At 51.2% G+C, this 26,095-nt stretch overlaps 1 protein-coding gene and 1 pseudogene across 4 annotated transcripts in view; one reads left to right on the top strand and one right to left on the bottom strand.

Annotated features, from left to right (window-relative positions):
* Positions 1-20,583, top strand: part of SLC1A6 (solute carrier family 1 member 6) — a 26,604-nt gene extending 6,021 nt beyond the window's left edge. For 2 of the 3 annotated variants that reach the window (XM_089315931.1, XM_017338754.4), the window contains 8 exons: positions 1,394-1,531; positions 3,032-3,236; positions 3,934-3,976; positions 5,431-5,774; positions 7,328-7,561; positions 9,019-9,213; positions 17,533-17,667; positions 19,620-20,583. In XM_089315931.1, coding sequence (XP_089172057.1) covers positions 1,394-1,531; positions 3,032-3,236; positions 3,934-3,976; positions 5,431-5,774; positions 7,328-7,561; positions 9,019-9,213; positions 17,533-17,667; positions 19,620-19,815 — 1,490 coding nt within the window. In that variant the 3' untranslated portion in view covers positions 19,816-20,583. The other variant, XM_070058811.2, reaches the window with a different exon arrangement.
* Positions 20,300-26,095, bottom strand: LOC149121600 (olfactory receptor 7A17-like; annotated as a pseudogene). The gene is made up of 2 exons (XR_016222629.1): positions 26,066-26,095; positions 20,300-25,069 (listed from the first exon to the last, which is right to left on the bottom strand). The product of XR_016222629.1 is annotated as an olfactory receptor 7A17-like (transcript).

The following is a 26,095-nucleotide window of genomic DNA, read 5'->3' as shown; positions in this document are numbered from 1 at the left end:
CATACTGGGAATTGCACCGTGCGCGTCTCTCCTGGCTCCATGCCCGGCCCCCCTCGCACCTGCCCGCAGTTGCAGACACAGCTGTGTGCAGGGGCCAGCTCTTGTGGAGGAAGGGCTTCATCCATTAAAAGCTGTGTATTTGGGCCGGCGTCACGGCTCACTAGGCTAATCCTCCGCCTAGCGGCGCCAGCACACCGGGTTCTAGTACCGGTTGGGGCGCCGGATTCTGTCCCGGTTGCCCCTCTTCCAATCCAGCTCTCTGCTGTGGCCCGGGAGTGCAGTGGAGGATGGCCCAAGTGCTTGGGCCCTGCACCCGCATGGGAGACCAGGAGGAAGCACCTGGCTCCTGGCTTCGGATCAGTGCAGTGCGCCAGCCACAGCACGCCAGCCACGGCAGCCATTGGAGGGTGAACCAACGGCAAAAGGAAGACCTTTCTCTCTGTCTCTCTCTCTCACTGTCCACTCTGCCTGTCAAAAAAAAAAAAAAGTTGTGTATTTGGTGCAAAAATATTGAAATTCATGCATTTTAAAAAAGATTTATTTATTTGAAAGGCAGAGTTACAGACACACACACACACACACACACACATATATATATAGAGAGAGAGAGAGAGAGCGCGAATCTCCATATCCTAGTTTACTTCCTAAATGGCTGCAAGAGCCAGGAGCTTCTGCAGGGCCATTTTCCGCTGCTTTCCCAGGCACCTTACTTTCCCAGGCACATTAGCAGGGATCTGGATCGGAAGTGGAGCAGCCGGGACTTGAGCTAGTGCTCAGATGGGATGCTGGCACTGTAGGCTGTGGCCTAACCTTCTGTGCCATAACACTAGCCCCATTTTACCCAGCTTTTTGAAGTAATGTGTATATATTCAGTGCACACACACATGTGCACGTATGCGTTAGCATGGCCACATTTTTATACCTGCACATAACTTACAGGTGCAAACACAGAAAATCATGCATGCACCCTTGAACACATATACATGTATGACATGTTCACGTGGGTAAGCCCATTCTCTCACTTGATCCAATACACATGCACCCTCATGTGCAAATACAGTAACACAAGTCACACCCAAGAAAAGACAACATGTGTAACCACATGTGTGGGCTCACACATACATGCTCACCAACGGACACCCATGGCCCCAGATGCACACGAACACACACAGACTCCATACATCAACACACATGTAACATGTGCATACATGTGTAACACGTACCACACATACATCGTTTCTCCCTTGTACATGCATTCCAGTGCTGACACAAGTATACTCATGGAATGGTTCTGTCTCTCTTCCACCTACACACCTTTCTTGGGGGTGGACAAGCTCTGCCTGGGGCTGGGTGACTCAGATTCCAGTCCACGGGCCCCTGTCTTTGGCTCTAGGGGTCGGCCTGGCATTTGCCTTGCGTCCATACCAGCTCACGTACCGTCAGATCAAGTACTTCTCCTTCCCCGGAGAGCTTCTCATGAGGATGCTACAGATGCTAGTGCTGCCGCTCATCATCTCCAGCCTGGTCACAGGTGAGAGACCTGGGGCCACCGTTGGCCTCCAAAACCTGTCCAAGGCCCAGGCTTTCCCAAATACGGGGCCGTCTCCCCAGGATGGCCCCTCAAACAAGGAGCCTGCCCTTAGCCCGGATCCTGATCAGCCGCAGGTTGACCTCCCGTGACCCACACTTATCTCAGCAGAGTTGCATCTTCAAGGGGCTCAGGACCTCCTGGAGGTGAAGAAGAGGCTGTGGAAGGAGGTGTGGCATCCAGGGAAAGCAGCTGGGATAAGGGGCGAGGTGCAAGTGTGCGAGGTGGACGAGAGGGCAGGGCAGGTTGGTGGGCAGAGCGTGGGATGGGCATGTGGATGGATTATTCAGAGGTCCACAGGCGTTTTCTCAGGAGGGCTTCTCAGCTTCGATGGCCACGTTGCAACAACTCGGTTCTGCTGGCATTGGACAAGACACAGTCGTGGACAAACATGGTTGCACTGTAGTCAAACTTTATTTACAAAAAAAACCAAAAACCAAAAAACAAAAAAACAACAACAACCAGGCAGTAGATCTACAGCTGGTCTAAATTCCAGTCCATGGAGCCCTCTTGAAGGACATGTGGCTAGCCTGGCATTTGCCTTGTGCCCGTACCAGCTCTCGTACCCGCCAAGATCAAGTACTTCTCCTTCCCCAGAGAGCTTCTCACGAGGATGCTCCACTCCGCGGTGTAGTTTGCTAGCTCCCCAGATTTGCCAATTGGGGATGTAGATTCAGGCAGAGAAGAATGGTTTTCTTAGGTCTCCCAGGAGCACAGCCCAACCTGGGGGTGATATTTGCACAAGGAGGTTTATGGAGGAATAGCTCCAAACAGGGAGAAGTGAGGGATGCAGGGTCGGGGGAGGAAGAAGCTAACCAAAGGTGTGTGATGGGGAGTTACGCCCTCAGCCTGGTACACTACAGAGGGGAGCTCCGAGGTGTGAATGGCATCATAGAATTGTCCTTCCAATTCTGCCCCTAATCTGGCCTTGTGCAAGTTGGGCCGTTGACCATAAGCTTCCCCTGGGGCTTGGCTGGGCAAGGCGGCTCCTGTGCTGCTGAGGGCAATCTTTGGCAGCTGAGCTGCCAGTAGCAGCCAACACCTGCGGAAACAGGTGCACAGATGGGCTTTTAAGGGCATTTGGGGGAAGCACCAATAGTATCTACTGCAGAGGGTGTGTGTTGAGGTGGGTTGGAGGGAGGTGTGGTTTGGGGGGTGGATAGTGGGATGATGAGGGTGAATGAATCAAAGGAAGCTTAGGGTGCAACATAGGGTTCCATGGAAGGTGGGTGAAGATTGGAAAAGTTGGCTTGGGGAAGATGGAAGGTTGTAGGCTTGGTAGGGTTGGTGCTTGGGGTTACGGGTGCAGTGCAGGGGAGTGCAAAGGACACATGGAAGACAGAATGGGAGTAGAGTGGTGGGCTGGGTGGATTCCGGGGATGGGGTGGTGGGGTCTGGATCGGGTCCATCCGTAGGCAGCTGTGCTAGCGTCCCGCCCTGCAGGGATGGCGTCGCTGGACAACAAGGCGACTGGCAGGATGGGCATGAGAGCGGCCGTGTACTACATGGTGACCACCATCATTGCCGTCTTCATCGGCATCCTCATGGTCACCATCATTCATCCTGGGAAGGGCTCCAAGGAGGGGCTTCACCGCGAGGGCCGCATCGAGACCATCCCCACAGCCGATGCCTTCATGGACCTGGTCAGGTGCTGTGCTCTCTCATTTTGATGACTGGGGACAACCTCTACTCAAGAAGTGACCCCCAGGGGAGGAGTGGGAGGAGGTGGGCGACACCCATTGGCCCTGTTTTGTTTCCTCTGGGGATTCTTGGGCATATCCACCCCTAGGATGTGAGCTCTCCACACCGAAGCTGGGGTGGATGGAACTGCAGCGCCCAGGGGTGCAGTGAGAAGAGCAGGTGTCTACTCAGCTCCATCGGAGGGTGATGGATTCTCTCAGAGCAGCCAGAATCAAGGCTGGCCATAGCTCTTCCCACCTGCTGGTTCAGTGCTCAAAACGCCCGCAACGGCAGGGGGCGGGCCACGCTAAAGCCAGGGACCAGGGACTCATTTCAGGTCTCCCATGTGAGTGGCAGGCATCCAAGCACTAAGCATCACCTGCTGCCTCCCAAGGTACACACATCTGTAGGTTGCTGGAACTGGAAGCAGAGCTGGGACTCAAACCCAGGCCCTCCAATATGGGATGCCGGCCAAGTGGGCACTGAATTCCATGTCCTACTGCAGTGTTTAAACCCACTAATGTAAGTGAGGCGCTTTGCTGAGTGCCTGGCATAACGTATTTGTTCAGGTGTTGCCCCGATTGTGGTTGTTAGTGCTACTGGGGTCACATGAGCTCACCTTTTCCAGGTCTAACCTCTTTCCTTCCTCTGGTGTTTTTCTGCAGAAATATGTTCCCACCCAACCTCGTGGAGGCCTGCTTCAAACAGGTCAGGGGGCGGAGCTTGGAGGCTGGGGCGGGGCTTCCTGTGGGGAAGGGCTTGCTGCTGAGTACACAGGCCCAAGGATCAGGGGTGGGCAAGGAGGGTACTGGGAGAGCTGTGGACAGGGGCTCTTGAAGGAGTCTGGGAGAACCAGTGCATTTCTCATTGGTGTGTGTGGGTATCAAGAGGGGTTAGCGACACGGATAGACCGAAGGCTACCTGGATATGGGTGGGAGAGCCTGGGATTTATGACCACCCTCGGTGGTTGAGGGGAAGGGTCCGCCCCCAGATTCAAGCTGGGCACTGCCTGAGGGGCTTGTGAAAATGCGGAGTTTGTATTCACCCTTCCATGCGTGGGGGTTTCAGCCCCTCATTCAGGTATGCATGTGTTCACCCATTCCTTTACATTTTTATTAGAATTTGTATTAAAAAATTAATTAATTAATTTAGAGAGAAAGAGACAGAGGAGAGGAAGAGAGATAGAGAGAGAGAGAGCTAGAGCTAGAGCTAGAGCTAGAGCTAGAGAGAGAGAGAGAGAGAGGTCTTCCATCTGCTGGTTCAGTCCTCAAATGGCTGCAATGGCCAGAAATGGGCCAATCTGAAGCCAGGATCCAGGAGCTTCGTCCGGGTCTCTTATGTGGGTGCAGGGGCCCAAGCACCTGAGCCATCTTCCACTGCTTTCCCAGGCCATAGCAGAGAGCTGGATTGGAAGTGAAGCAGCCAGGACTAGAACTAGTGCCCATATGGGATGCCGGTGCTGCAGGCAGCAGCTTTACCCGCCACTCCACAGCACCGGCCCTGGAGATACTTCTTTGACATATGGATTTGGCTATATACCCAGGGGGACACTGGCTTATACAGCAGTCCTGTTTTTAACTTTTTTGAGAGGCATAGTATTTATTTGAGAGGCATAGTTAACTAGAGAGTTTTTTTTTTTTTTTAAGATTGATTTACTTGCAAGGCAGAGTTCTAGAGAGAGAAGGGAGAAACACACAGAGTTGGGGAGAGATCTTTCATCCTCTGGTTCACTCCCCAAATGGCTGCAATGGCCAGGCTGAAGCCAGGAGCCAAGAGCTTCTTCCGGGTCTCCCACGAGGGTGCAGCAACCCAAGTACTTGGGCCATCTTCCACTGCTTTCCCAGGCACATTAGCAGGGAGCTGGATCAGAAGTGGAGCAGCTGAGAATTGTGCCCACATGGGAAGCTGCTGGCATGGCAAGTGGCAGCTTTACCCTCCATGCCGCAACACCAGCCCCCTATTTTTAATTTTCTGGAGTGCATTCATACCATTGTCCATCATGGCTCTAAAAATCCCTTCATTCATTCCTCTGTGCATCGGTCCGATCATTCATTCACCTCTTCAGTTTTGTCGAAAAAATGTCCCAGGTTGTGGGAACCAGGAGTTTGTGTCCTCAAGGCATTTCTGCAGAGGGTCCTGAGTCCCCTGTCTCCATGTTTCAGTTTAAGACACAGTACAGCACAAGGGTGGTTACCAGGACCGTCGTGAGGACAGAGAATGGCTCTGAGCTGGGCGCCTCCATGCCTTCCCCGTCCTCGGTGGAGAATGGAACCAGCTTCCTGGAAAACGTCACCCGAGCCCTGGGCTCCCTCCAGGAGGTGCTGAGCTTCGAGGAGACAGTCCCCGTGCCTGGCTCTGCCAACGGCATCAATGCCCTGGGCCTGGTGGTCTTCTCTGTGGCCTTTGGACTGGTCATCGGCGGCATGAAACACAAGGGCCGGGTCCTCAGGGACTTCTTCGACAGCCTCAATGAGGCTATTATGAGACTCGTGGGCATTATTATTTGGTGAGTGTGGACCTGAGCCCCTGAGGGGAGGGGAGAGCCAGGGCCGGGAGGTCAGGCTGCAGGGAAGCTGCTGAGTGGTTTGCTGGGGAGGGGGTCTGGGGCCGAGGTCATCCATCTATGTGTTGGTTAATTCGCTAACTCGTTCATTCATTCATTTCCTTCTGCAATGGTCACTTTGCTTGTTTGTTCATTCACTTATTCTTCTGTGCATTCATTCATCCACTATTTTTTAAAGATTTATTTATTTATTAGAGAGAAAGAGAGAGAGAGAGAGATCTTCCATCTGCTGGTTTACTCCCCAAATGGCCAAAATGGCCAGAGCTGGACTGATTTGAAACCAGAAGTCAGGATTTTCTTCCAGGTCTCCCACGTGGGTGTAGGGGCCCAAGCACTTGGGCCATCCTCCACTGCTTTCCCAGGCCTTAGACGGGAGCTGGATCAGAAGTGGAACAGCCTGGACTTGAACTGGCACCCACATGGGATGCCGACATTGCAGGTGGCGACTTTACCCGCTACACCACAGCGCTGGCCTGTGTTGTGTGTCTTTATATTTTATTCATCTACACTCATTCTTGCATGCATTGTTGCATTCTCTCAAACATGTATTCACTTAAAAAAATCTATTTTAGTTAAAAAAACAAAGGGGGCTTTTGTAGTATAAAAATACTATAACATAATAAATATTATAATAACAACATGTTAAATACAGAATATAATATGATGTTCAAATATGTTTATATTGTCAAATGGCTACACTGGGCTCATTCATGTAGGTGTCACCTTACATACTAATCTTTTGCAGTGAGACCTGCTGTCTTCATGATTTTCAAGTATACTAAACATTGAACTATAGTTATAGTGTTGCATATTTTAAATATTTATTTTCTTTATTATTTGAAAGAAAGAGTTACAGAGAGAGGTTAGAGAAAGAGAGGTCTTATATCTGCTAGTTCACTACCCAAATGGCCATGACAGCCAGAGCTGGACTGATCCAAAGCCAGGAGCCAGGAGCTTCTTCTGGGTCTCTCACATGGGTGGCACTTGGGCCATCTTCTATTGCTTTCCCAGGCCATAGCAGAGATCTGGATCTGAAGTGGAGCAGCCAGGACTTGAACTGGTGCCCATATGGGATGCCGGTGCTGCAGGCCAGGGCATTAACCTGCTGTGCCACAACGCCGGTCGCCAGTGTTGCATCTTTTGACTCACTTCTGCCTCCAACCTCCCAGCCCCAGTATTCCCATACTCTTTGCTTCTATGAGGCCAACCTTTTGAGAGTCCAACATGGGGAGGGGAGGGCTAGGATGGGGAAGTGGCTTGATAAGGTCGTATGCCAGAGATGTAGGGGTGTTTCTGCCCTTCAGGGGAGCTGGGGTGAGCAGGAGGAGGAAGTAGAATAGGTGTGTGGAGTGCACATCTATTTCTTAGTGAGTGTTTGGGGGGATGTGGGATGGAGTCAGGTACTGCAAGGTGGGCTATGTTTGGTTCCTGGGTGGGCTCTTGACCTGGGAGGGGAGGTCTCCCGAGAACCCTGACAAGGCATGTGGCTCACCCAGGTATGCGCCTGTGGGCATCTTGTTCCTGATTGCTGGGAAGATCCTGGAGATGGAAGACATGGCCGTCCTCGGGGGCCAGCTGGGCATGTACACGCTGACTGTCATCGTGGGCTTGTTCCTCCATGCCGGTGGCGTCTTGCCTCTCATCTACTTCCTCGTCACCCACCGAAACCCTTTCCCCTTCATCGGGGGCATGCTACAAGCCCTCATCACTGCCATGGGCACGTCTTCCAGGTATGGTCTCCTCCCCATACCCCGCTTTCCTGGGGCCACCTCCAAAAGCTCCAAATGTCTGCAACAGCCAGAATGGGCCAGACTGAAGGGCTGAAGCTAGGAGCCAGGAGGCAGGAACTCCATCAGGATCTCCCACGTGGGTGGCAGAGCCCTGGAACTTGGGCCATCCTCTGCTGCTTCCTCAGGCTCATGAGCAGGGAGCTGGATTGGAAGTGGAGCACCTGGGACCCCAACCAGGGCTCTGACACGGAATGCTGGCGTTGTAACTGGTGGCTTAGCGTGCTGTGCCACACTGTCAGTCCCCTGTGTCATTTCTATGGCCCCTAATGCTGATGGGAGAACTTGCCTTTTGGCTTGTGCCCAAGATTGATGTCCCTACACCCAGGAATTAAACTCATCTTGTTGCCATTGAGTTGGACACTCCAAGGCCGTAAGGGTGAGTCCAGGATTCTCACTGCCCAATGTAAAGCTGGCCAGACAGAGCACGTGTCCTGTGAATGGGCTGACGCCAAATAAGATGTCCACTCTTTTTTTTTTTTTAATCCCATTAAAGGAATCAGTGCTGTGGCATAGCAGGTAAGGCCCCCGCCTGCAGTGCCAGCATCCCATATGGGTACCAGTTCAAGTCCTGGCTGCTCCACTTCCCGATCCAGCTCTCTGCTATGGCCTGGGAAAGCAGTGGAAGATGACCCAAGTGACTGGCTCCCTGCACCTGTGTGGGAGATCCGGAAGACGCTCCTGGCTCCTAGCTTCGGATTGGCGCAGCTCTGGCCATTGTGGCCATTTGGGGAGTGAACAAGCAGATAGAAGAGCTCTCTCTCAGTCTCTCCCTCTCTCTGTCTGTAACTCTGCCTGTCAAATAAATAGAAAAAAATCTTTTAAAATTCCCATTAAAATTGTTTGAAGGACACACACACACACACACAGAGAGAGAGAGAGAGAGAGAGAGAGAGAATCTTCCATGGGATAGTTTACCCCCCAGATGCCTGCAACAGCTGGAGTTGAGACAGGAATGCAACCCAGGTCTTCCACGTGGGTGGCAGGGACCTGACTCCTTGAGCCATTACCTGCTGCCTCCCGGGGTGCACCTCAGCTGGAAGCTGGAATTGGAAGCAGAGCTGAGACTGCAACCCAGGAACTGCAGTACAGGATCTGTGTGATCCAAGTGGCAGCCCAACCACTCGGCCAAATGCCTGCCGCTCGATGCCTACTCCTTTGGCTAGACTTGCCAATCAAGTCTGCTTCCCTTCTCTGTGAGGTGGTGGGAAGAGAGACTGATGGGGTTAGGGTAGTAAGGTCCCTCTCTGTCTGGGGAATGGGGGTCCTCGGGAAGACCCCTCTCTTATCCCCCAGGGATAAGAGCTCAGATCTTGTTCTCAGTGTTCTCAAGGGGAGTCCTCCGTTGGCTACTCCCTTCTCAGCCCCCATCTCTCTCTGCCCCCCGCCCCCAACCCCAGCTCTGCGACTCTGCCCATTACCTTCCGCTGCCTGGAAGAGGGCCTGGGGGTGGACCGCCGCATCACCAGGTTTGTGCTGCCTGTGGGAGCCACTGTCAACATGGATGGCACTGCCCTCTACGAGGCCTTGGCCGCCATCTTCATTGCTCAAGTCAACAACTACGAGCTCAACCTGGGCCAGATTACAACGATCAGGTGAGGGGACTTGGGGCTGACCTGCACAACAGGTGACATCGTCAGCTGGCCAGGGCAGGGAGGGAGCCCTACTGCAGGACAGAGGAGACCTCGAAGGTGGGAGGAGCCTGCTGTTGAGTCAGGCTTTGCTACCTGATGCTATGGGAGCCGGTGCTGGTGGGTTTTCCTCACGTGCTATCCTGGGCGATTCCTTTGTCAAGAGCTTTGTTTGTTTGTTTTCTAAATATTTATTTATTTATTTTTTATTTTTTGACAGGCAGAGTGGACAGTGAGAGAGAGAGAGAGACAGAGAAAAAGGTCTTCCTTTGCCGTTGGTTCACCCTCCAATGGCCACCGCGGCCGGCGCGCTGCGGCCAGCGCACCGCGCTGATCCAATGGCAGGAGCCAGGTACTTATCCTGGTCTCCCATGGGGTGCAGGGCCCAAGGACTTGGACGATCCTCCACTGCACTCCCTGGCCACAGCAGAGAGCTGGCCTGGAAGAGGGGCAACCAGGACAGAATCCGGCACCCCAACTGGGACTAGAACCCAGTGTGCCGGCGCCGCAAGGCGGAGGATTAGCCTAGTGAGCCGCGGCGCCGGCCTAAATATTTATTTATTTGAGAGGCAGAGTTACAGACAGAGAAAGGGAGACACAGAGAGAGAGGTCTTTCATCTGCTGGTTCACTCCCCAAATGGCTGTAAAGGCCAGAGCTGAGCTGATCCGAAGCCAGAAGCCAGGAGCCTCTTCCAGGTCTCCTGTGCAGGTGCAGGGGCACAAGCATCCGGGCCATCTTTGACTGCTTTCCCAGATGCATCAGCAGAGAGCTGGATCAGAAGTGGAGCAGCTGGGACTCGAACTAGCATCCATATGGATGCCAGTGCTGCAGGCGGAGTCTTAACCTGCTACACCACAGCGCCGGTGCCCATGGAGAGTTTTTCAAAGTGTGGCTGAGGCATTCTGATCGCCCCAGGCTCCTGCCATAAATGCAGGTTCCTGGGCTCTGTCACCCAGATGTTCCAATGTGGTTCTTACGGGCTAAACCACCCTAATCCCAACAAATCCTGAGAGTCCCTGAATCTGAAACATTTTGAATGTGGACATGTGGGAAATCCCACCCGATGGTTCAGTGGACACATAAGCTTGGTCTTATGCACACAGTCATCAAAAAATAGGTTGAAGGTATATATGAGATATGAATGAATTTCAGTATCATCCCTTAGAGATCTCTGTATGTAAATATTCAAAAATCAGTCCCAAATCTTAAACACTTCCAGTCCCAAGTATTCAGATAAGGCAGAGGTAGGGATGTCATTTGGTGAGGTCCTGACAAGGCAACCATGGCCGGGGGGGACTTGGAATTCAATAAATCTTTAGGAGCCGGCACTGTGGCAAAAGGTAAAGCCACCACCTGCAGTGCTGGCATCCCATATGGATGCCGGTTTGTGTACCAGCTGCTCCACTTCCGATCCAGCTCTCTGCTATGACCTGGGAAAGCAGTAGAAGATGGCCCAAGTGCTTGGGCCCCTGTACCCACGTGGGAGACCCAGAAGAAGCTCCTGGCTCCTGGCTTCCAGTTGGCCCAGCTCTGGCCGTTGCAGCCATCTGGAGAGTGAACCAGCGGATGGAAGACTTTTCTCTTTGCTTCTGTCTCTGTCTGTAGCTCTGCTTCTCAGATAAATAAATAAAATCTTAAAAAAATGCATTAGGGACCAGCGCCGTGGCTCACTAGGTTAATCCTTCGCTTGTGGTGCCAGCATCCCATATGGGCACCGGGTTCTAGTCCCGGTTGCTCTTCTTCCAGTCCAGCTCTCTGCTATGGCCTGGGAGGGCAGTGCAGGATGGCTCAAGTGCTTGGGCCCGTGCATCCGCATGGGAGACCAGGAGAAGCACCTGGCTCCTGGCTTCAGATTGGCACAGTGCTGGCTGTAGCGGCCATCTGGGGAGTGAACCAACGGAAGGAAGACCTTTCTCTCTGTCTCTCTCTCACTGCCTATAACTCTACCTGTCAAATAAATAAAAAAAATGCATTAAAAAATTCTGTAGCAGGCTAATTTTTAAGTGGATCTTGTTAGTGTGAGCCATGTTGTTAATGTCCAAAGGGGCCTTGGCATAGAAATGTTCCCACTCCTGAGACAAGGGATCTTCCACCTGTAGGAAAGTTATGGCAAACATTGTCACGTTCAGGTCTTGCCTCCACTGTCACTTTTTCAGGGAAGCTCTGTTTAAAATTGTACGTCTGGACTTTCCAAGGACAAGACATTTCCCCAAATAGCACCATCATCTGTCTTAAGACGTGTTGTACTCCAGCCTGCTGCTTGCTTGCTTCTCCCACTACTGTTCTCACTAAGTTCTATTTGTGTGTCGCTCCCCCACTCGCGGAGGAGCGGCACTGGACGCTGTTTTCTTTCCCCGGTCCTTCCCGGATTTGCTGCTGCTCCCTGCCTCCGCGGAGGAGCGGCACCAACGAGCTCTCCGACCAACTCTCTTAGGGGGGCCCCGCATGTTGTCTCTTTCCCCCTTTTATAGTCCTCTCCCACCAATCCGTGCTCTGCTGCCCGCGTGCTGAGCACGCTGCTTTCTTCCAATCAGAGGTTGGATCAGGAATCAGCTAGTTGACGAAGCAGCTGTGTAAGATTTGTTTACTCCCTCTCAGCGCCATATGGTGGGAGAGTTAGTTTCAGTCCACAGTCTCAGTACTTATTTATCTCCCGGGCACCCCGCCATGTTGTGGGAGACGGACCCTGCTCCCCACATTTGTGCAGGGATTTTTTTTCTACTACAGTTGGATTCTAACTTAGGATGGTTCCATGTCGGCTGTTTCTGACTGTACAATGTTGCAAAAGCAATAGGCGTTCCGTGGAAACTACAGGTGTTGAATGTGGACCTTGTCCTGGGCTTGCGGTGGGTGGCATGATTCTGCATCATAATGCTGAACAACTGTGGTAGCGGCAGCTCCAGCCCAGCCTTGCAACCACCAGCGCTCTGTGTTGAGTGCTGAGCTGGGATGGATTTGATTCATTTTCGACTTACGATTTATTGAGTTTTTGACTTAGAATGGGCTTATCGAGACAAACTTTGTAGTAAGTGTAGGAGCTTCTGTAGGTATCTAGCATGTATCAGATGTTCAATAAATACATCTTGAATGAACAGATTTATTGGACATTCTGTAGCCAGTCTTGGTAAAATGCACATCCTTTCCTAAGGTAACCAAGGATACAGGAAAGAATGAGATACGAGGGATCTTAAGAAATTAATGGAAAATATGCATCATGAAAAAAACTATGCATAACTTTCAAAAGTTTTTTTTTATTTTTTTATTTTTTGCAGCAAAATAAGCCAATCTTTTAAAGAAGTTTATCTATGGGGCCGGTGTTGTGGCCCAGTGGGTTAAGCCACCGTTTGCAATGTTGGCATCCCAGTTCAAGTCCCAGCTGCTCAAAATCTGATCAAGCTCCCTTCTAAAGCACCTGAGAAGCCAGCAGAAGATGGTCCAAGTACTTGGGCCCCTGACACCCACATGGGAGGCCAGAATGGAGTTCCTGGCTCCTGGCTTTGGCTTGGCCCAGACCTATCTGTTGCCAGCATTTTGGGAGTGAATCAGTGAATCAGTGATAGAAGCTGCCCCTCTCCCTCTCTCTCATTCTTTCAAATAACTCAAAAAATTTAAATTAACTTTTATTTATTTTAAAGAGAGAGAGAGAGAGAGAGAGAGAGAGAGAGTGCTTCCATTCGTGGGTTTACTGTCAAATGCTGACATCCAGGGCTGGGCCAGGCTAAGGCCAGGAGCTGGAACTCCATCCTGGTCTCCCACGTGGGTGGCAGAGGCCCAAGCACTTGAGTCATTATCTGCTGCCTCCCAGCTTGGAGCCAGATTGGAAGTGCGGAGCAGCAGAGACTCCAGTATGGGATGCAGGCGTCGCCAGTGGCAGCTCAACCTGCTATGCCCCAATAAACCTGTCTTTAAATTCCACTCTTCATCAGCTTTTGGAAGCACCCTCCTGAAGATCCTTTCCGAGGAACGCTTTTTGGTCAGAGTCTCAGACGCAGCAAGGATCACCTGTCATGGGGAATTTTGACATCATCGGGAACAGGGGCTTATCACAGAGGCTAATGATGTGGCTGTCCAGTGCAGTGTATTTTAATGAGCCAGGGGCTGAAGCGTCCTTGTCAGCTGCTTCCTGGGAATCTGGGCAGAGAGGCTGGAGCTGGAGGCCAGCCCAACACTTGCCAGGTCACATTTCAACAGTTGCCAGCAGAGAGGGCTTGCTTACCTGCAGTCTCCTGGTTTGAACCAAGCCTAAACTTCACCCAGAGAAGTCCAGATTGCCTTCTTGGGTCTGGGCGGCATGAGCTCATCCTGTGCAAGGTTTTCACGTTCCCCGCCTCCCGCGGGCGTGCACAGGTTGCGGTGGACGCCAGGGTCAGTGTGGAGAGGTGGCAGGCTCCCTCCGTGACGGAGGGCAGTGGGAATGGCAGTGTTCCTCAGAAGCTCATGCAGAAATGGAATTCAAGCCCGAGACTATTTCGGTGCAAAGGGTTTTGTAATCTGTATACACAAGGGCTCTTTGCAAAGCTTGTGCAAAATGCATCAGACGAGAAAAAGGATCCATGGATGTCAAGTTGTCTTGCCCCAGAATGAACTCATCTGGAATTTCATCTTGCCATGCTTGCTCTGAAGCATCTCCATGAGACGCTGTCTGTGCAACCCTGTGCTCATTTACTTCTGTCTGTCACCTGCCTATCCATCTATCATCTCTTTATCATCTACTTATGTCTGTCATCTACCTATTTCTATTATCTATCTGTATCCATCTATCAACCATCTGGCTATATCTATTTTCTATTATCTGTCAATCTATCATCTATCAATCATTTATTATCTAACATCTCTTTATCTATCTATATCATCTATATCTATCATCTACCTATAGCTATCATCCATGGATTTATTATTTATATCTATCAGTGTCGACTATCTATCAATCTATCTCTAGCATTTATCAATCTATTATCTATCTATTTGTCTATGAATATATGTATTAAGAAAACCAAATCCAAATAATGTAAACCAAGAAGAAACCAGGTGACCCTTTTAGGATATGAAATTTTCTTTTTTTTTTTTTTTATAAAGATTTACTTTATTTATATGAAAGACAGAGTTACAGAGAGAGGCAGACAGAGAGGGGTCCCTCCATCCATCAGCTCACTCCCCAGATGGCCGCAACGGCTGGAGCTGTGCTGATCCGAAGCCAGGAGCCAGGAGCCCCCTCCAGGTCTCCCATGTGGGTGCAGGGCCCCAAGGACTTAGGCTGTCCTCCACTGCTTTCCCAGGCCATAGCAGAGAGTTGGATGGGAAGTGGAGCAGCAGGGACCAGAACCAGTACCCACATGGGATGCCAGCACTTAAGGCCAGGGCCTTAACCCACTGTGCCAAAGCACTGACCCCATAATTTTATTCCTTGAAACTTCTCTGGACAGCAGTAACTGATCCTTCCTTCCTTCCTTCCTTCCTTCCTTCCTTCCTTCCTTCCTTCCTTCCTCCTCCTCCTCCTCCTCCTTCTTTTAAAGATTTTATTTATTTATTTGAGAGGTAGAATTACAGACAGAGAGAAGGAGAGACAGAGAGGGAGGTCTTCCATCTGCTGGTTTACTCCCCAGATGGCTGCAATCGGCAGAGCTGGGCCGATCCAAAGTCAGGAACCAGGAGCTTCCTCCAGATCTCCCACATGGGTGCAGGGGCCCAAGGACTTGGGCCATCTTCCACTGTTATCCCAGGCCAAAGCAGGGACTGGATTGGAAGTGGAGCTGCCAGGACATGAACCGGCACCCATATGGGATGCCAATGCTACATGCAGAGGCTTGACTTTCTATGCCACAGCACCGGCCCCAGTATACATTCTTAACTGTTGGTTTGACAGGTATAAAATGACTAACAAAATTGTATTTGTGGCAATACTGATATAGAAATTTCTTTCTTTTGTTTTTAGAATTTTTTTTTTAGTTTTTGAAAAAGATTTTATTTATTTAAGAGATAGAGTTACAGACAGAGAGGGAGGGAGGGAGGGAAGGAGAGAGACAGGGAGAGAGGTCTCCTATCTGGTGGTTCACTCCTCAAATGGCCTCAGTGGCCAGAGCTGGGCCAGGCTGAAGCCAGGAGCCAGGAGCTTCTTCCAGGTCTCCCACATGGGTGCAGGGGCCCAAGCACTTGGGCCATCTTCCACTGCTTTCCCAGGCCATAGCAGAGAGCTGGATCAGAAGTGGAGCAGCTGGGACTCAAACCAGTGCCCATATGGGATGCAAGACAGCCCCTGCTCCACTTCTGATCCAGCTCCCTGTTGATGCTCCTGGGAAAACAGCAGATGGTGACCCCGGTACTTGGGTCCCTGCCACCCATATGGGAGACTTGGATGGAGCTCCTTCCTGGCTCTTGGCTTCAGCTTGGCCCAGCTTCAGCTGTCATGGTTAATTGGGGGGTGTGAACCAGCAGACGGAATATCTCCGTATTTCTCTCTGTCTCCCTCCTTATATCACCCTGCCTCTCAAATAAATAAAAACAAATCCTTAAGATAAAAAAATAACAAGTTAATAGGATATGGAGTGAACAATGACTTTATCTTGGTTCAAAATAATTGGAAATCCATTTGTATGAGAAGTCTTCAAAGAGTTCATGAAAAGTGTGTACCCTGAAAAAAACTATGCATTTCAAAATATTTTTGCACTAAGATAAATTTCTCTTAATTCTATTTTCCATGAACATTTTTAAGTGACCTCATTTTATTTATTTTAAAGGATTTATTTATTTATTTATTTATTTATTTATTTATTTATTTATTTTATAGGGAGTTTGGATAAAAATAGGAGAAGCTGGACATATTCAGTGATATACTAATAAGAAATAATAATAGAGGGAGTAGGGTGAGAGTATGTGGACTCTTCGTATTACTACCTCACACTTTTTGTTTTGTAAATTTAAAACTGTTCTAAAATGAAATGTCTTAAAAGAGGAGAAAAACAGAGAGAGAGGGAGTGAGACCTTCTATACATTGGTTCACTCCTCAAATACCTGCAACAGCTAGGGCTAGTCCAGGCTGAAGCCAGGAGCCTGGAGCTCCATCCAGATCCCCCACATGGGTGGCAGGGGCCCAAGCACTTGGGCCATCCTCCACTGCCTTTCCAGGCACATTAGCAGGGAGCTGGATTGGAAATGATTCAGCTGGGACTCAAAACGGTGTTCCCGTATGGGATGCCGGCATTGCACCAAGCCTAGCTCACTGCACCGCCACACTAGGCCCATGCATGGCCCAGGTGCTTGAGCTGTCTCCTGCTGCTTCCCAGGGTGCACATCAGGGAAGCTGGGATTACAAGTGGAGCTGGGACTCCAGACTGTGCAGTGTCCTGTTAGGTCAGATGCTGGCCAGGACCCTGGGTCAATCTGTCATCCGCTCAGCTCTGCAGACAATCCCTCCTTTTGAGTCTGAACGTGGCCTGGCTTCCCCAAGTCCATTCCCAGCACCTGGGCCTGGCTGTCCAGACCCCCTCCTCCTCCTGGTGTGTGTGTAGAGAGATGGGCAGCTCCCCTGGGTGGTGCGTGGCTGCTGCCTAGTTTGTTGCATCCCTGCTTCTCCAGCCCCTAGATGCAGCTGGTGAGACACCTGCTCTTGTGTCTACATTTTCCCTGGATCCATTGAACCGACTTCCACTCAGAAACCTGGGTTCCAGGAGGGCCCCACCCCCCACAACCGTCTATGACAGCCACTGGGGACCGGCGGCTTAGGATGTGCGTTTAATTCCTGAAACCCTCCTGTGTAGTATGTGTTTAAAATTCCTTTTATTGTACAAGCTCAAGGTGTAGCACACGATGTTGTAGTAAACACATGTGCAGGGAAATGACTGCTACAGGTAAGCAACTTCATCTACCCATCATCTTCCTCTCTCTTGTTTTGCAACTAGAAGCTTAGAAAATTTCTGACATATAATATTACTACTAACCATGGCCCTCCCATTAACCATCCATCTCAGCCTTGGTGGCACTGCAAGATTGCAACTTTGTATCTTTTTGATTCATGCTACACAAACTGCAACTCTGTATCCTTTGAGCTGCCCCCCCCTTCTCTAACCCAGTTCCAGTGTCTGTCTCTAGGTGTTTGAATTTTCTTCGTTTTGATTGCACTGAGAAACAAGCACTGTTCTTTCTGCATCCGACTGGGGGTTTAGGATGCCCTGGGGAAATTGACTATTTCTCTTCTTTGTATTGGCCCCTTTGTCTCTGCCTTGCCTCTCCTTCCTGCCCCCCTCCTCCTGTGGTTTCCATGTTCCCCCCTGCCCCTCTGCGTGCAGCATCACAGCCACGGCGGCCAGTGTTGGGGCTGCTGGCATCCCCCAGGCAGGTCTGGTCACCATGGTCATCGTCCTCACGTCGGTCGGCCTGCCCACGGAGGACATCACACTGATCATCGCTGTGGACTGGTTCCTGTGAGTGTTCTCTTGTGCCCTCCCCAGGGTCCCAACCAACCCCGCGGGCTCTCCTTCTGGCAGAATGAGTTCTAGAATGTTTCACCTCTAGAATTTTATTTTAAAATGTTTTTATTTATTTCATTTTTAAAAAGAAGGTTTTGTTATTATTTAAGAGAGAGAGAGAGAGAGAGAGACAGAGACAGAGAATATCTCCCATATGCTCCTTCACTTCCCAAATGGCTGCAATGGTCAGAGTTGGGCCAGGCTGAAGCCAGGAGCCAAGAGCTTCTTCCAGGTCTCCCATGTGGGTGCAAGGGTCCAAGGACTTGGACCATCTTCTGCTGCTTTCCCAGGCCACAGCAGAGAGCTGGATCAGAAGTGGAGCAGCTGGGACTTGAACCAGCGCCCATATGGGATGCCAGGGCTGCAGGCAGTGGCTTAACCCGTTACACCACAATGCCGGCTCTCAAAGCCTCCCTTCTTACCTGTTTTATGTAGCAGTCACAAAGAGGTGATTCATGGGACAGAGCTGGCTGGCAATTTTTTTTTTTTTTTTTTTTTTTTTTTTTTTTTTTTTAGAATTCTCAACTTTTACTAACAGTTTTGTTTTGGTGAAATATTTTAAAGACAGAAGAAGGACTCTCTGGGTGAGAAAGGAACATAGGTTACCCACACAGGCTTAAAAAAAGGGAAAGAATTTACAATTTACAAAATTGATCTCTTAGGATGGACAAAATAACTTTTTGTTGAGCCAAGTTGGTTTTGTTTCGATTAATTACTCCACGTGGGTGGACTGTTCTTCTCAGATTTCTAGTTGAGCTCCAGTGGTGGGATCAACACACAATGTTAGGAGGAGAGAAAAATTAGCTCTGGCACCAGAAAAAAAAGGAAGATGAAAACTCAGATGATAAACCTCAAATCTCATAAAATTGTAAAACATTTGCTCAATGACTTTGCCACTCGGGAGGCATTCCTTAGAGGTCATTATAGGGACAGAAGAGCAAAATGTGCAAAATTATGATAGCCATGTGGAAGATGGCCCGAGTCCTCGGGCCCCTGCACCCACATGGGAGACCCAGAAGAAGCCCCTGGCTCCTGGCTTCGGATCGGCTCAGCTCTGGCCATTGCAGCCATTTGGGGAGTGAACCAGCAAATGGAAGACCTTTCTCTCTTTCTCTCTGCCTCTCCTCTCTCTGTAACTCTGCCACTCAAATAAATAAATAAAATCTAAAAAATATTGTGATTGCAACAAGATAGTGGAGGAACACCACAGAGAAAGCAGGTTCAGAAATGAGCTGTGAAGAGGCATAGGGGTGTCTGCCTTTACTGCTATCAGATAAAGACGACAAAAGCCTGTCTTTACATTATTTTTTGAATAGCCTCTCCACCTTTCCTGGTGGCTAAACAAATGGATTTATGATCTGAAATGTTATATGGCTACTAAGATGTCACTTATGTAGAAAGAAAATAGGAAAAAAAGAGCAGGTTTACACAGAAACAAACCTGGGCTCCCAGCCGTGAGTGGGAACCGCCTGCTACACCTAGTCCTAGTCCTGGTTCTTTCTTAAAAATTTATTTATCTGTTTATCCTCATTGTATTTGAAAGAGGGACAGTGAGAGTCATTCATTGGCTGCTTCACTCCCACCCCTCCCTGCCCCCCAAATGCTCCCCTAACAGCCAGGGCTGAGCCAGCAGCTCCATCTGTGTCTCCCATGTGGGTGGGCAGGAACCCAAGCCCTTAAGCCACCACCTGCTGCCTCCCAGGGTGTGCGCATGCGCAGGGAGCTGGATTTGGGGAGCAGCGCTGGGACTGAAGCCCAGGCCCTCCAGACGGGGAGCCCTGAGCCACGGGTCCACTCTCCCCTTCCTTCCCCATGCTTTTTGGGTCACATCCGCAAGAAGAATCGCAGAGGTGACCGAACCCTAACAGGGTCTCTCTCTCCCTCTCTCCCGCTCTCTCCCCCGCCAGCGACCGCCTTCGCACCATGACCAACGTGCTGGGGGACTCCATCGGAGCGGCCGTCATTGAGCATTTGTCCCAGCGGGAGCTGGAGCTGCAGGAGGCCGAGCTCACCCTCCCCAGCCTGGGGAAGCCCTACAAGTCGCTCATGGCTCACGAGAAAGGGGCCTCCAGGGGGCGGGGCGGGAACGAGAGTGCCATGTGAGGGGGGTGGGGGCTTCCAGCTCCGCCACCCAGTGAGGACAGAAGGGGCCTTGGGGAGGGAGGGGGTCCTGATGGTGGTCTGAGTGCGGCGGGCGCGTACACACACACACACACACACACACACACACACACACAAGCTCTGCCTGTCAGGGGGCGGCTGGGAGAACCGAGATAAAGGAGATAAAGGAGCCAGTGTGGAAGGTGTCCGAAGCCTCTGTTCCCTCTTTGAGCCCCCGCAGGAGGGGTTGGCTGGGGGGAGAGTGGGGGAATCTTCTGGATCTCTGGCAGGTGGAGGGGTCACACTCACATCCTCAAAGAGAGGCCCAAGCAAAGAGCTCACAGCAAACCGCCTTTGTTTCTCGCAATGAAATCAGGGTCCCCAGCCCTTGTAGGGGTGGGGTGGCAGCCTCCCGAGCAGCTTTGGGGTTCAGGGACCCAGGAACCAGAGGCAGAGGACTCAGAAAACAAACAAGCAAGCAGACCGATTTGTGCTCAGGTTGCTGGTTTATTCCACCGAAAGGTACAGATTCAAGTCAGCAAAAGGCAAAATTAAAGTTTCCGATGAGAGGAGGCGCCAGGATCTACCTGAGCCCCTTTCCCCGGCCTGATGTCGCAGCTATACACAGGGGGTGGACGTTGGGACACTTAGTGTGATTTTTTTTTTCTTGGAGCTGAAATGAACCCAGGCTCTGTGTGTGTGTGTGTGTGTGTGCGCGTGCGCGCGCGTGTGTTGGCAGTGTCTTAAATAAAAGAGTGTTCTGTTGCTACAGCAGAGTCCCCGAGACCTTTATTTGGGCTCACGGTTCTGGAAGATGGAAGTCTTAACAATTGGGAGGGGCGCATGGGTGTGAGAAAAGGGGGCGGAACTCCCACAGCCCTAACCCCACCCAGCCAGGCCCCACCTCCCAACACTGCTGCAATGAGTTAAGGTTCTCATATGACTACCGGGGACATCACTCAGATCACACACTGCAGAGAGCTAACATGAGCTTAGCTCTTGGTCCATGCAACTTCCCATTAACTTATAAAACACAATCATTCAGGGCCCGGTGCTGTGGCTTAGTGGATTAAGCTGCAGCCTTCAGCGCCCACATCCCATATGCGTACTGGTTCAAGTCCTGGCTGCTCCACTTCTGATCCAGCTCTCTGCTAATGCACCTGGGAAAGCAGTGGAGGATGGCCCAATGCTTCTGCCCCTGCACCCATGAGGGAGACCTGGAGGAAGCTCCTGGCTCCTGGCTTTGGCTCAGTCCAGCTCTAGCCATTGTGGCCATTTAGGGAGTAAAATGGGGGATGGAAGACCTTTCTCTCTCTCAGTGTCTCTCCCTCTCTCACTGTAACTCTTTCAAAGAAATAAATTTTTTTGTAATTATTCATTAGGGAGGGAACTCCAATCGTCTGGTTCAATCCCCAGATGCCTGCAATAGCCAGGGCTGGGCTGGACACCATGCTAGGGAGTTAGGAACCCCATCCAGGTCTTTGGAAGCAGCGTGGCAAGGACTCAACTACCTGAGCCGTCAACCTTCTGCCTCAGCAGGAAGCTTAGCAGAGTTGGGAGCCAGGGCTGAGAACTGAACCCCGGGCACTTTTTCTCCCCTTGAGGTCTTCCATCTGCTGGTTCACCCCCCAGATGGCTGTTGGGGGAAGGGCTTCAGGTCTGCAGTCTCCTACACTGAGACATTTGTGGTCCAAGATTTTCATGCAAAGATAGGAGGCTGGTGCTGTGGTGTAGTGGGCTGTCTCCGACTGCAGTGCTGGCATCCCATATGGGCACTGGTTCAAATCCTGGCTGTTCCACTTCCCATGCAGCTCTCTGCTGTGGCCTGGGAAAGCAGAAGATGGCCCAAGTGCTTGGGCCCCTGCACCCGTGTGGGAGACCTGGAAGAAGCTCCTGGCTCTGGAATGGCTCAGCTCCAGCCATTGTGGCCATTTGGGAAGTGAACCAGTGGGCGGTTGTATTTATTTATTGTATTTCAAATTTGCAAAATGGCAAACTGAGGTCTCACTCACAGCGTTCTGGGTGGGCCAGCAATAAAGCTACTACATGAGCTAAGACATACAGCTCTGCCCAGCTGGGAACATGGACCTGAGAGGTGCCGGGAGGTGGAGACGCAGGGTGAGGAGAGAGAGTTGTGTGGGAATGCGAGGAGCCAGCGCACCCCTACCAGTTTGTCTCACCAGCAAGCAAAGGAGTCGGATGCCAACTTTGGTCTTTGGTTAAGTCTTTGGTTAAGGGGACAATTCCTGGGGCATCGTTATTCATGTACAGGAGCAGAGCTGACAGCAACCACCAGAGGGTCAAGAGAGATGTGTAACCAGTGAATGTGCGCTACCATGATAAGGCCCCCGGTGGGACAGCTTCCGCTTTCCTGAATGCAGCTGCAATGGCAGGAATGGCAGGAGTCACCTTGGTACCACGAGGGTGAAAGCCACAGGCTGGAGTTGGCAGAAGTGTAGAAGGACCAGCCTTGATCTGCTTAGCTCTAGAATTTATATTTTGTGAAGACATCAAAACAAACAAAAAAGTCCTAAAGACTTCTCTGCTTAAATCACTGTAGCTAGATCTCTGCTACATGAACGAATTGCAGTTTCTTTTTTCTTTTTAAAGATTTATTTATTTGAAAGGCAGAGTTATAGAGAGGCAAAAGGAAAGAGAGAGAGAGGTCTTCCATCCTCCGGTTCACTCCCTAGTTGGCTGCAATGGCCAGAGCTGCGCCGATGTGAAGCCAGGAGCCAGGAGCTTCCTCCAGGTCTCCCACATGGGTGCAGGGGCCCAAGCACTTGGGCCATCTTCTACTGCTTTCCCCAGGCCACAGCAGAGAGCTGGTTGGGAAGTGGAGCAGCCAGGACTTGAACCGGTGCCCATATGGGATGGCAGCTCCTGGCTCCTGGCTTCAGCCTGGTCCAGCCCCAGTGTGGTGGCTATTTGGGGAGTGAACCAGTGGGTGGAAGACTTCTCTCCCTCTCCCTCTCCCTCTCCGATGACTTCCTGTCCAGTTGAGTGCACTGGGTAGATAGAAACACGGATCAGGCAAGCAGCACCAGCCCTGCGGCTTTTCCCTGAGGACTGCCCTGGTGACCGGGCAGGGGAAGAACTCCCAGCGGGAGGACTCTCTTAGTCTTGCAGGTCCTGGGAGGGAGGGTGGTGAATGCCCCCCACCCCCCACCCCAACATACACCAAGACATGGCCCACGATGACCCAGGGGTGGATGAGCCCATTGTTCCGACCTGGTCGTGAGCCTGGTTCAGCAGTCATGATGCATCAGAGTGCATGAAGATGGGACTGAGACCTACACTTGTTCATCTTGGTGAAAAAAAAAAGCCAACAGAAAAGTTTTAAAATCCATGCACAGTTTTTTCTGTGAACTTCTTAAAGACCCCTTGTAGGTATCACTACTGTGTGTCAATCAAAAACAAAATACTGGGGCCAGTGCTCGGGTGCAGTAGGTTAAGCATTTGCCTGCAGCGCCGGCCTCCCATATGGGCACTGGTTCGAGTCCCGGCTGCTCCACTTCTGACCCAGCTCTCTGCTCTGGCCTGGAAAAGCAGTGGAAGATGGCCCAAGTCCTGGGCCCCTGCACCCATGTGGGAGACCCGGAAGAAGCTCCTGGCTCCTGGCTCCAGATTGGCCCAGCTCCGGCCGTGGTGGCCATCTGGGGAGTGAACCAGCAGATGGAAGACTTCTCTCTCTGCCTCTCAAGTAAATAAATCTATAAAAAATTATTTAAAAAATCTGAACTGTTAAAAAAGCCTACTCCGTTAATTTTTTTTCTTTTTTCTTGACTTTTTTTTTTTTTTGGACAGGCAGAGTGGACAGTGAGAGAGAGAGACAGAGAGAAAGGTCTTCCTTTGCCATTGGTTCACCCTCCAATGGCTGCCACGGGCAGCGTGCTGCGGCCAGCGCACCACGCTGATCCAAAGGCAGGAGCCAGGTGCTTATCATGGTCTCTCATGGGGTGCAGGGCCCAAGCACTTGGGCCATTCCCCACTGCACTCCTGGGCCACAGCAGAGAGCTGGCCTGGAAGAGGGGCAACCGGGACAGAATCCAGCGCCCCAACTGGGACTAGAACCTGGTGTGCCGGCGCCGCAGGCAGAGGATTAGCCTATTGAGCTGCAGCGCTGGCCTGCTCGGTTAATTTTTAGCATTGGAAGAGCGCAGTGGCATTTGGCAGCTGTTCCTTCACTCATCACCTGTCTACTGATGTGTTCACGCATCCATCTACTCATCTATCAGTTTACTCATCTGTCATCGACACACTGATCTATTCATCTATGGGTTTATTCATCCATTATCTAGATCATCAATCAATCAATCAATCAATCAGCCATCTATATTTCTATCATCTATTTCCATCTCTATTTCTCTGTCTGCCTTTCAAGTAGTATGAAAATGTTGCTAAAAAACCAATACTTTTAAATTAACTTCTCTGCTTACGGAGGCATTTGTCGATGCTTATCCTCAGCGCCCCCAGTGGAAACATCGCACAAACCCCTGGACTGATCATGCCCCAGCACTAACGTGGACAACCACCCCAGAGCGATTCCACCAGCACAAGACAGCTCCTAGGGCTCTGCTGGTGAGTGCACGGATGGAACACAGTATCCCGGAGCAGGAGTGAAGGACCCCAGCCAAGGCCTGCAGCCGGCAGTGTAAGTGCAAAATACACGACCATGTCATTAAGAAAAGTAGTGGGCAGGTGCTGTGGGCCATCTGGTTCAGCTCACAGAAGTGGATTTTCATGTGTGCACAGAAGCACAGCCACAGCACCAGTAGGCTGTGTGACAGGTATGCAGGACACTGATGACCCAGGACACCAGGACCAGCTGCACACAGAGCCGGGGGTTGATGATGACTGTGTAGTGCAGGGGGTGACAGGTGGCCATGAACCTGTCATAGGCCATCACGGCCAGGAGAAGGTCATCCAATCCTGTGAAGACTATGAAGAAGAACATCTGGGTGATGCAGCCTGCATAGCTGATGGCTTGGCTCTGCGTCTGGATGTTCACCAGCATCTTGGGGACGGTGGTGGAGGTGAAGCAGACGTCCACCAAGGACAGGTTGGAGAGGAAGAAGTACATGGGTGTGTGGAGGTGGGGGTCTGAGAGGATGGCCAGGATGATGAGCAGGTTCCCAGTCACAGTGACCAGGTATATGGAGAGGAAGAGCCCACATATGAGGGGCTGCAGTGCTGCGTCCTCTGAGAATCCCAGGAGAAGGAATTCTGACAGCTGTGTTCCATTACCCAGTTTCACCTGGAATCACCAGGTTTCACACAAGAACAAGAAGACAGTAAGAAGGAGTGAGCCTGGGTCCCCCTCTCCCAGAAGGTGGGAGAACTAGACGACAGTAGAAAGGAGTGAGCCTGGGTCCCCCTCTCCCAGGAGGTGGGAGAACAAGATGATATAAGAAGTGAGCCTGGGTATCCCTCTCCCAGGAGGTGGCAGAATTGCACAAAGTAGGAAGAAGTGAGCCTGGGTATTCCTCTCCCAGGAGGCGGGAGAAGTAGATGATAGGAAGGAGTGAGCTTGGGTCTCCCTCTCCCAGGAAGTGAGAGAAGTAGATGACATAGCAAGGAGTGAGCCTGGGTATTCCTCTCCCAGAAGGTGGCAGAATTGCACAAAGTAGGAAGGAGTGAGCCTGGGTCCCCCTCTCCCAGGAGGTGGGAGAACAAGACAATATAAGAAGGACTGAGCCTGGGTATTCCTCTCCCAGGAGGTGGCAGAATTGGACGAAGTAGGAAGGAGTGAGCCTGGGTCCCCTTCTCCCAGGAGGTGGGAGAAGTGGACGACAGTAGGCAGGAGTGAGCCTGGATCCCCCTCTCCCAGAAGGGGGGGGAGAACAAGATGACATAGAAAGGAGTGAGCCTGGGTCCCCCACTCCCAGGAGCAGGGAGAACTGGACGACAGTAGGAAGGAATGAGCCTGGGTCCCCCCTTCTCCCTGGGCTCAGATCTATTGTGAGTCCAGACGTGGGGGAGGAGCTTAGGGTTACTGGTGCGTCCTGAGAGTGTTCTGGAATTCCTCGTGTGGCCGGTTGTAGGTGCTGTTTCTGTGGTGATGTTGCTCCTGGGCGTGTGCCTCCCAACACCAACACTGCCCTTTACGCTGCCGAGGGGACGCACTCAATGCTCCCTGAATGCTTAGAAAATAGTGCAAAATAACAACAAAAAAATACATTGCATGGCTAGATTCACAGTCTGGTTGGCATGCATACCTTCCTGTTGTGCTACGGTGGGCTGAGCTCCCCACCTTCCCGTGGGGTGCCCAGCTGCTGGCCAT

This window comes from Oryctolagus cuniculus, chromosome 16 (genome assembly GCF_051225735.1).
Source record: "Oryctolagus cuniculus isolate XC-2025 breed Fujian yellow rabbit chromosome 16, ASM5122573v1, whole genome shotgun sequence".
Taxonomy (NCBI): Eukaryota; Metazoa; Chordata; class Mammalia; order Lagomorpha; family Leporidae; genus Oryctolagus; species Oryctolagus cuniculus.
Note: the sequence above shows the minus strand (reverse complement) of the source record. Positions and strands in the feature narration are given on the sequence as shown.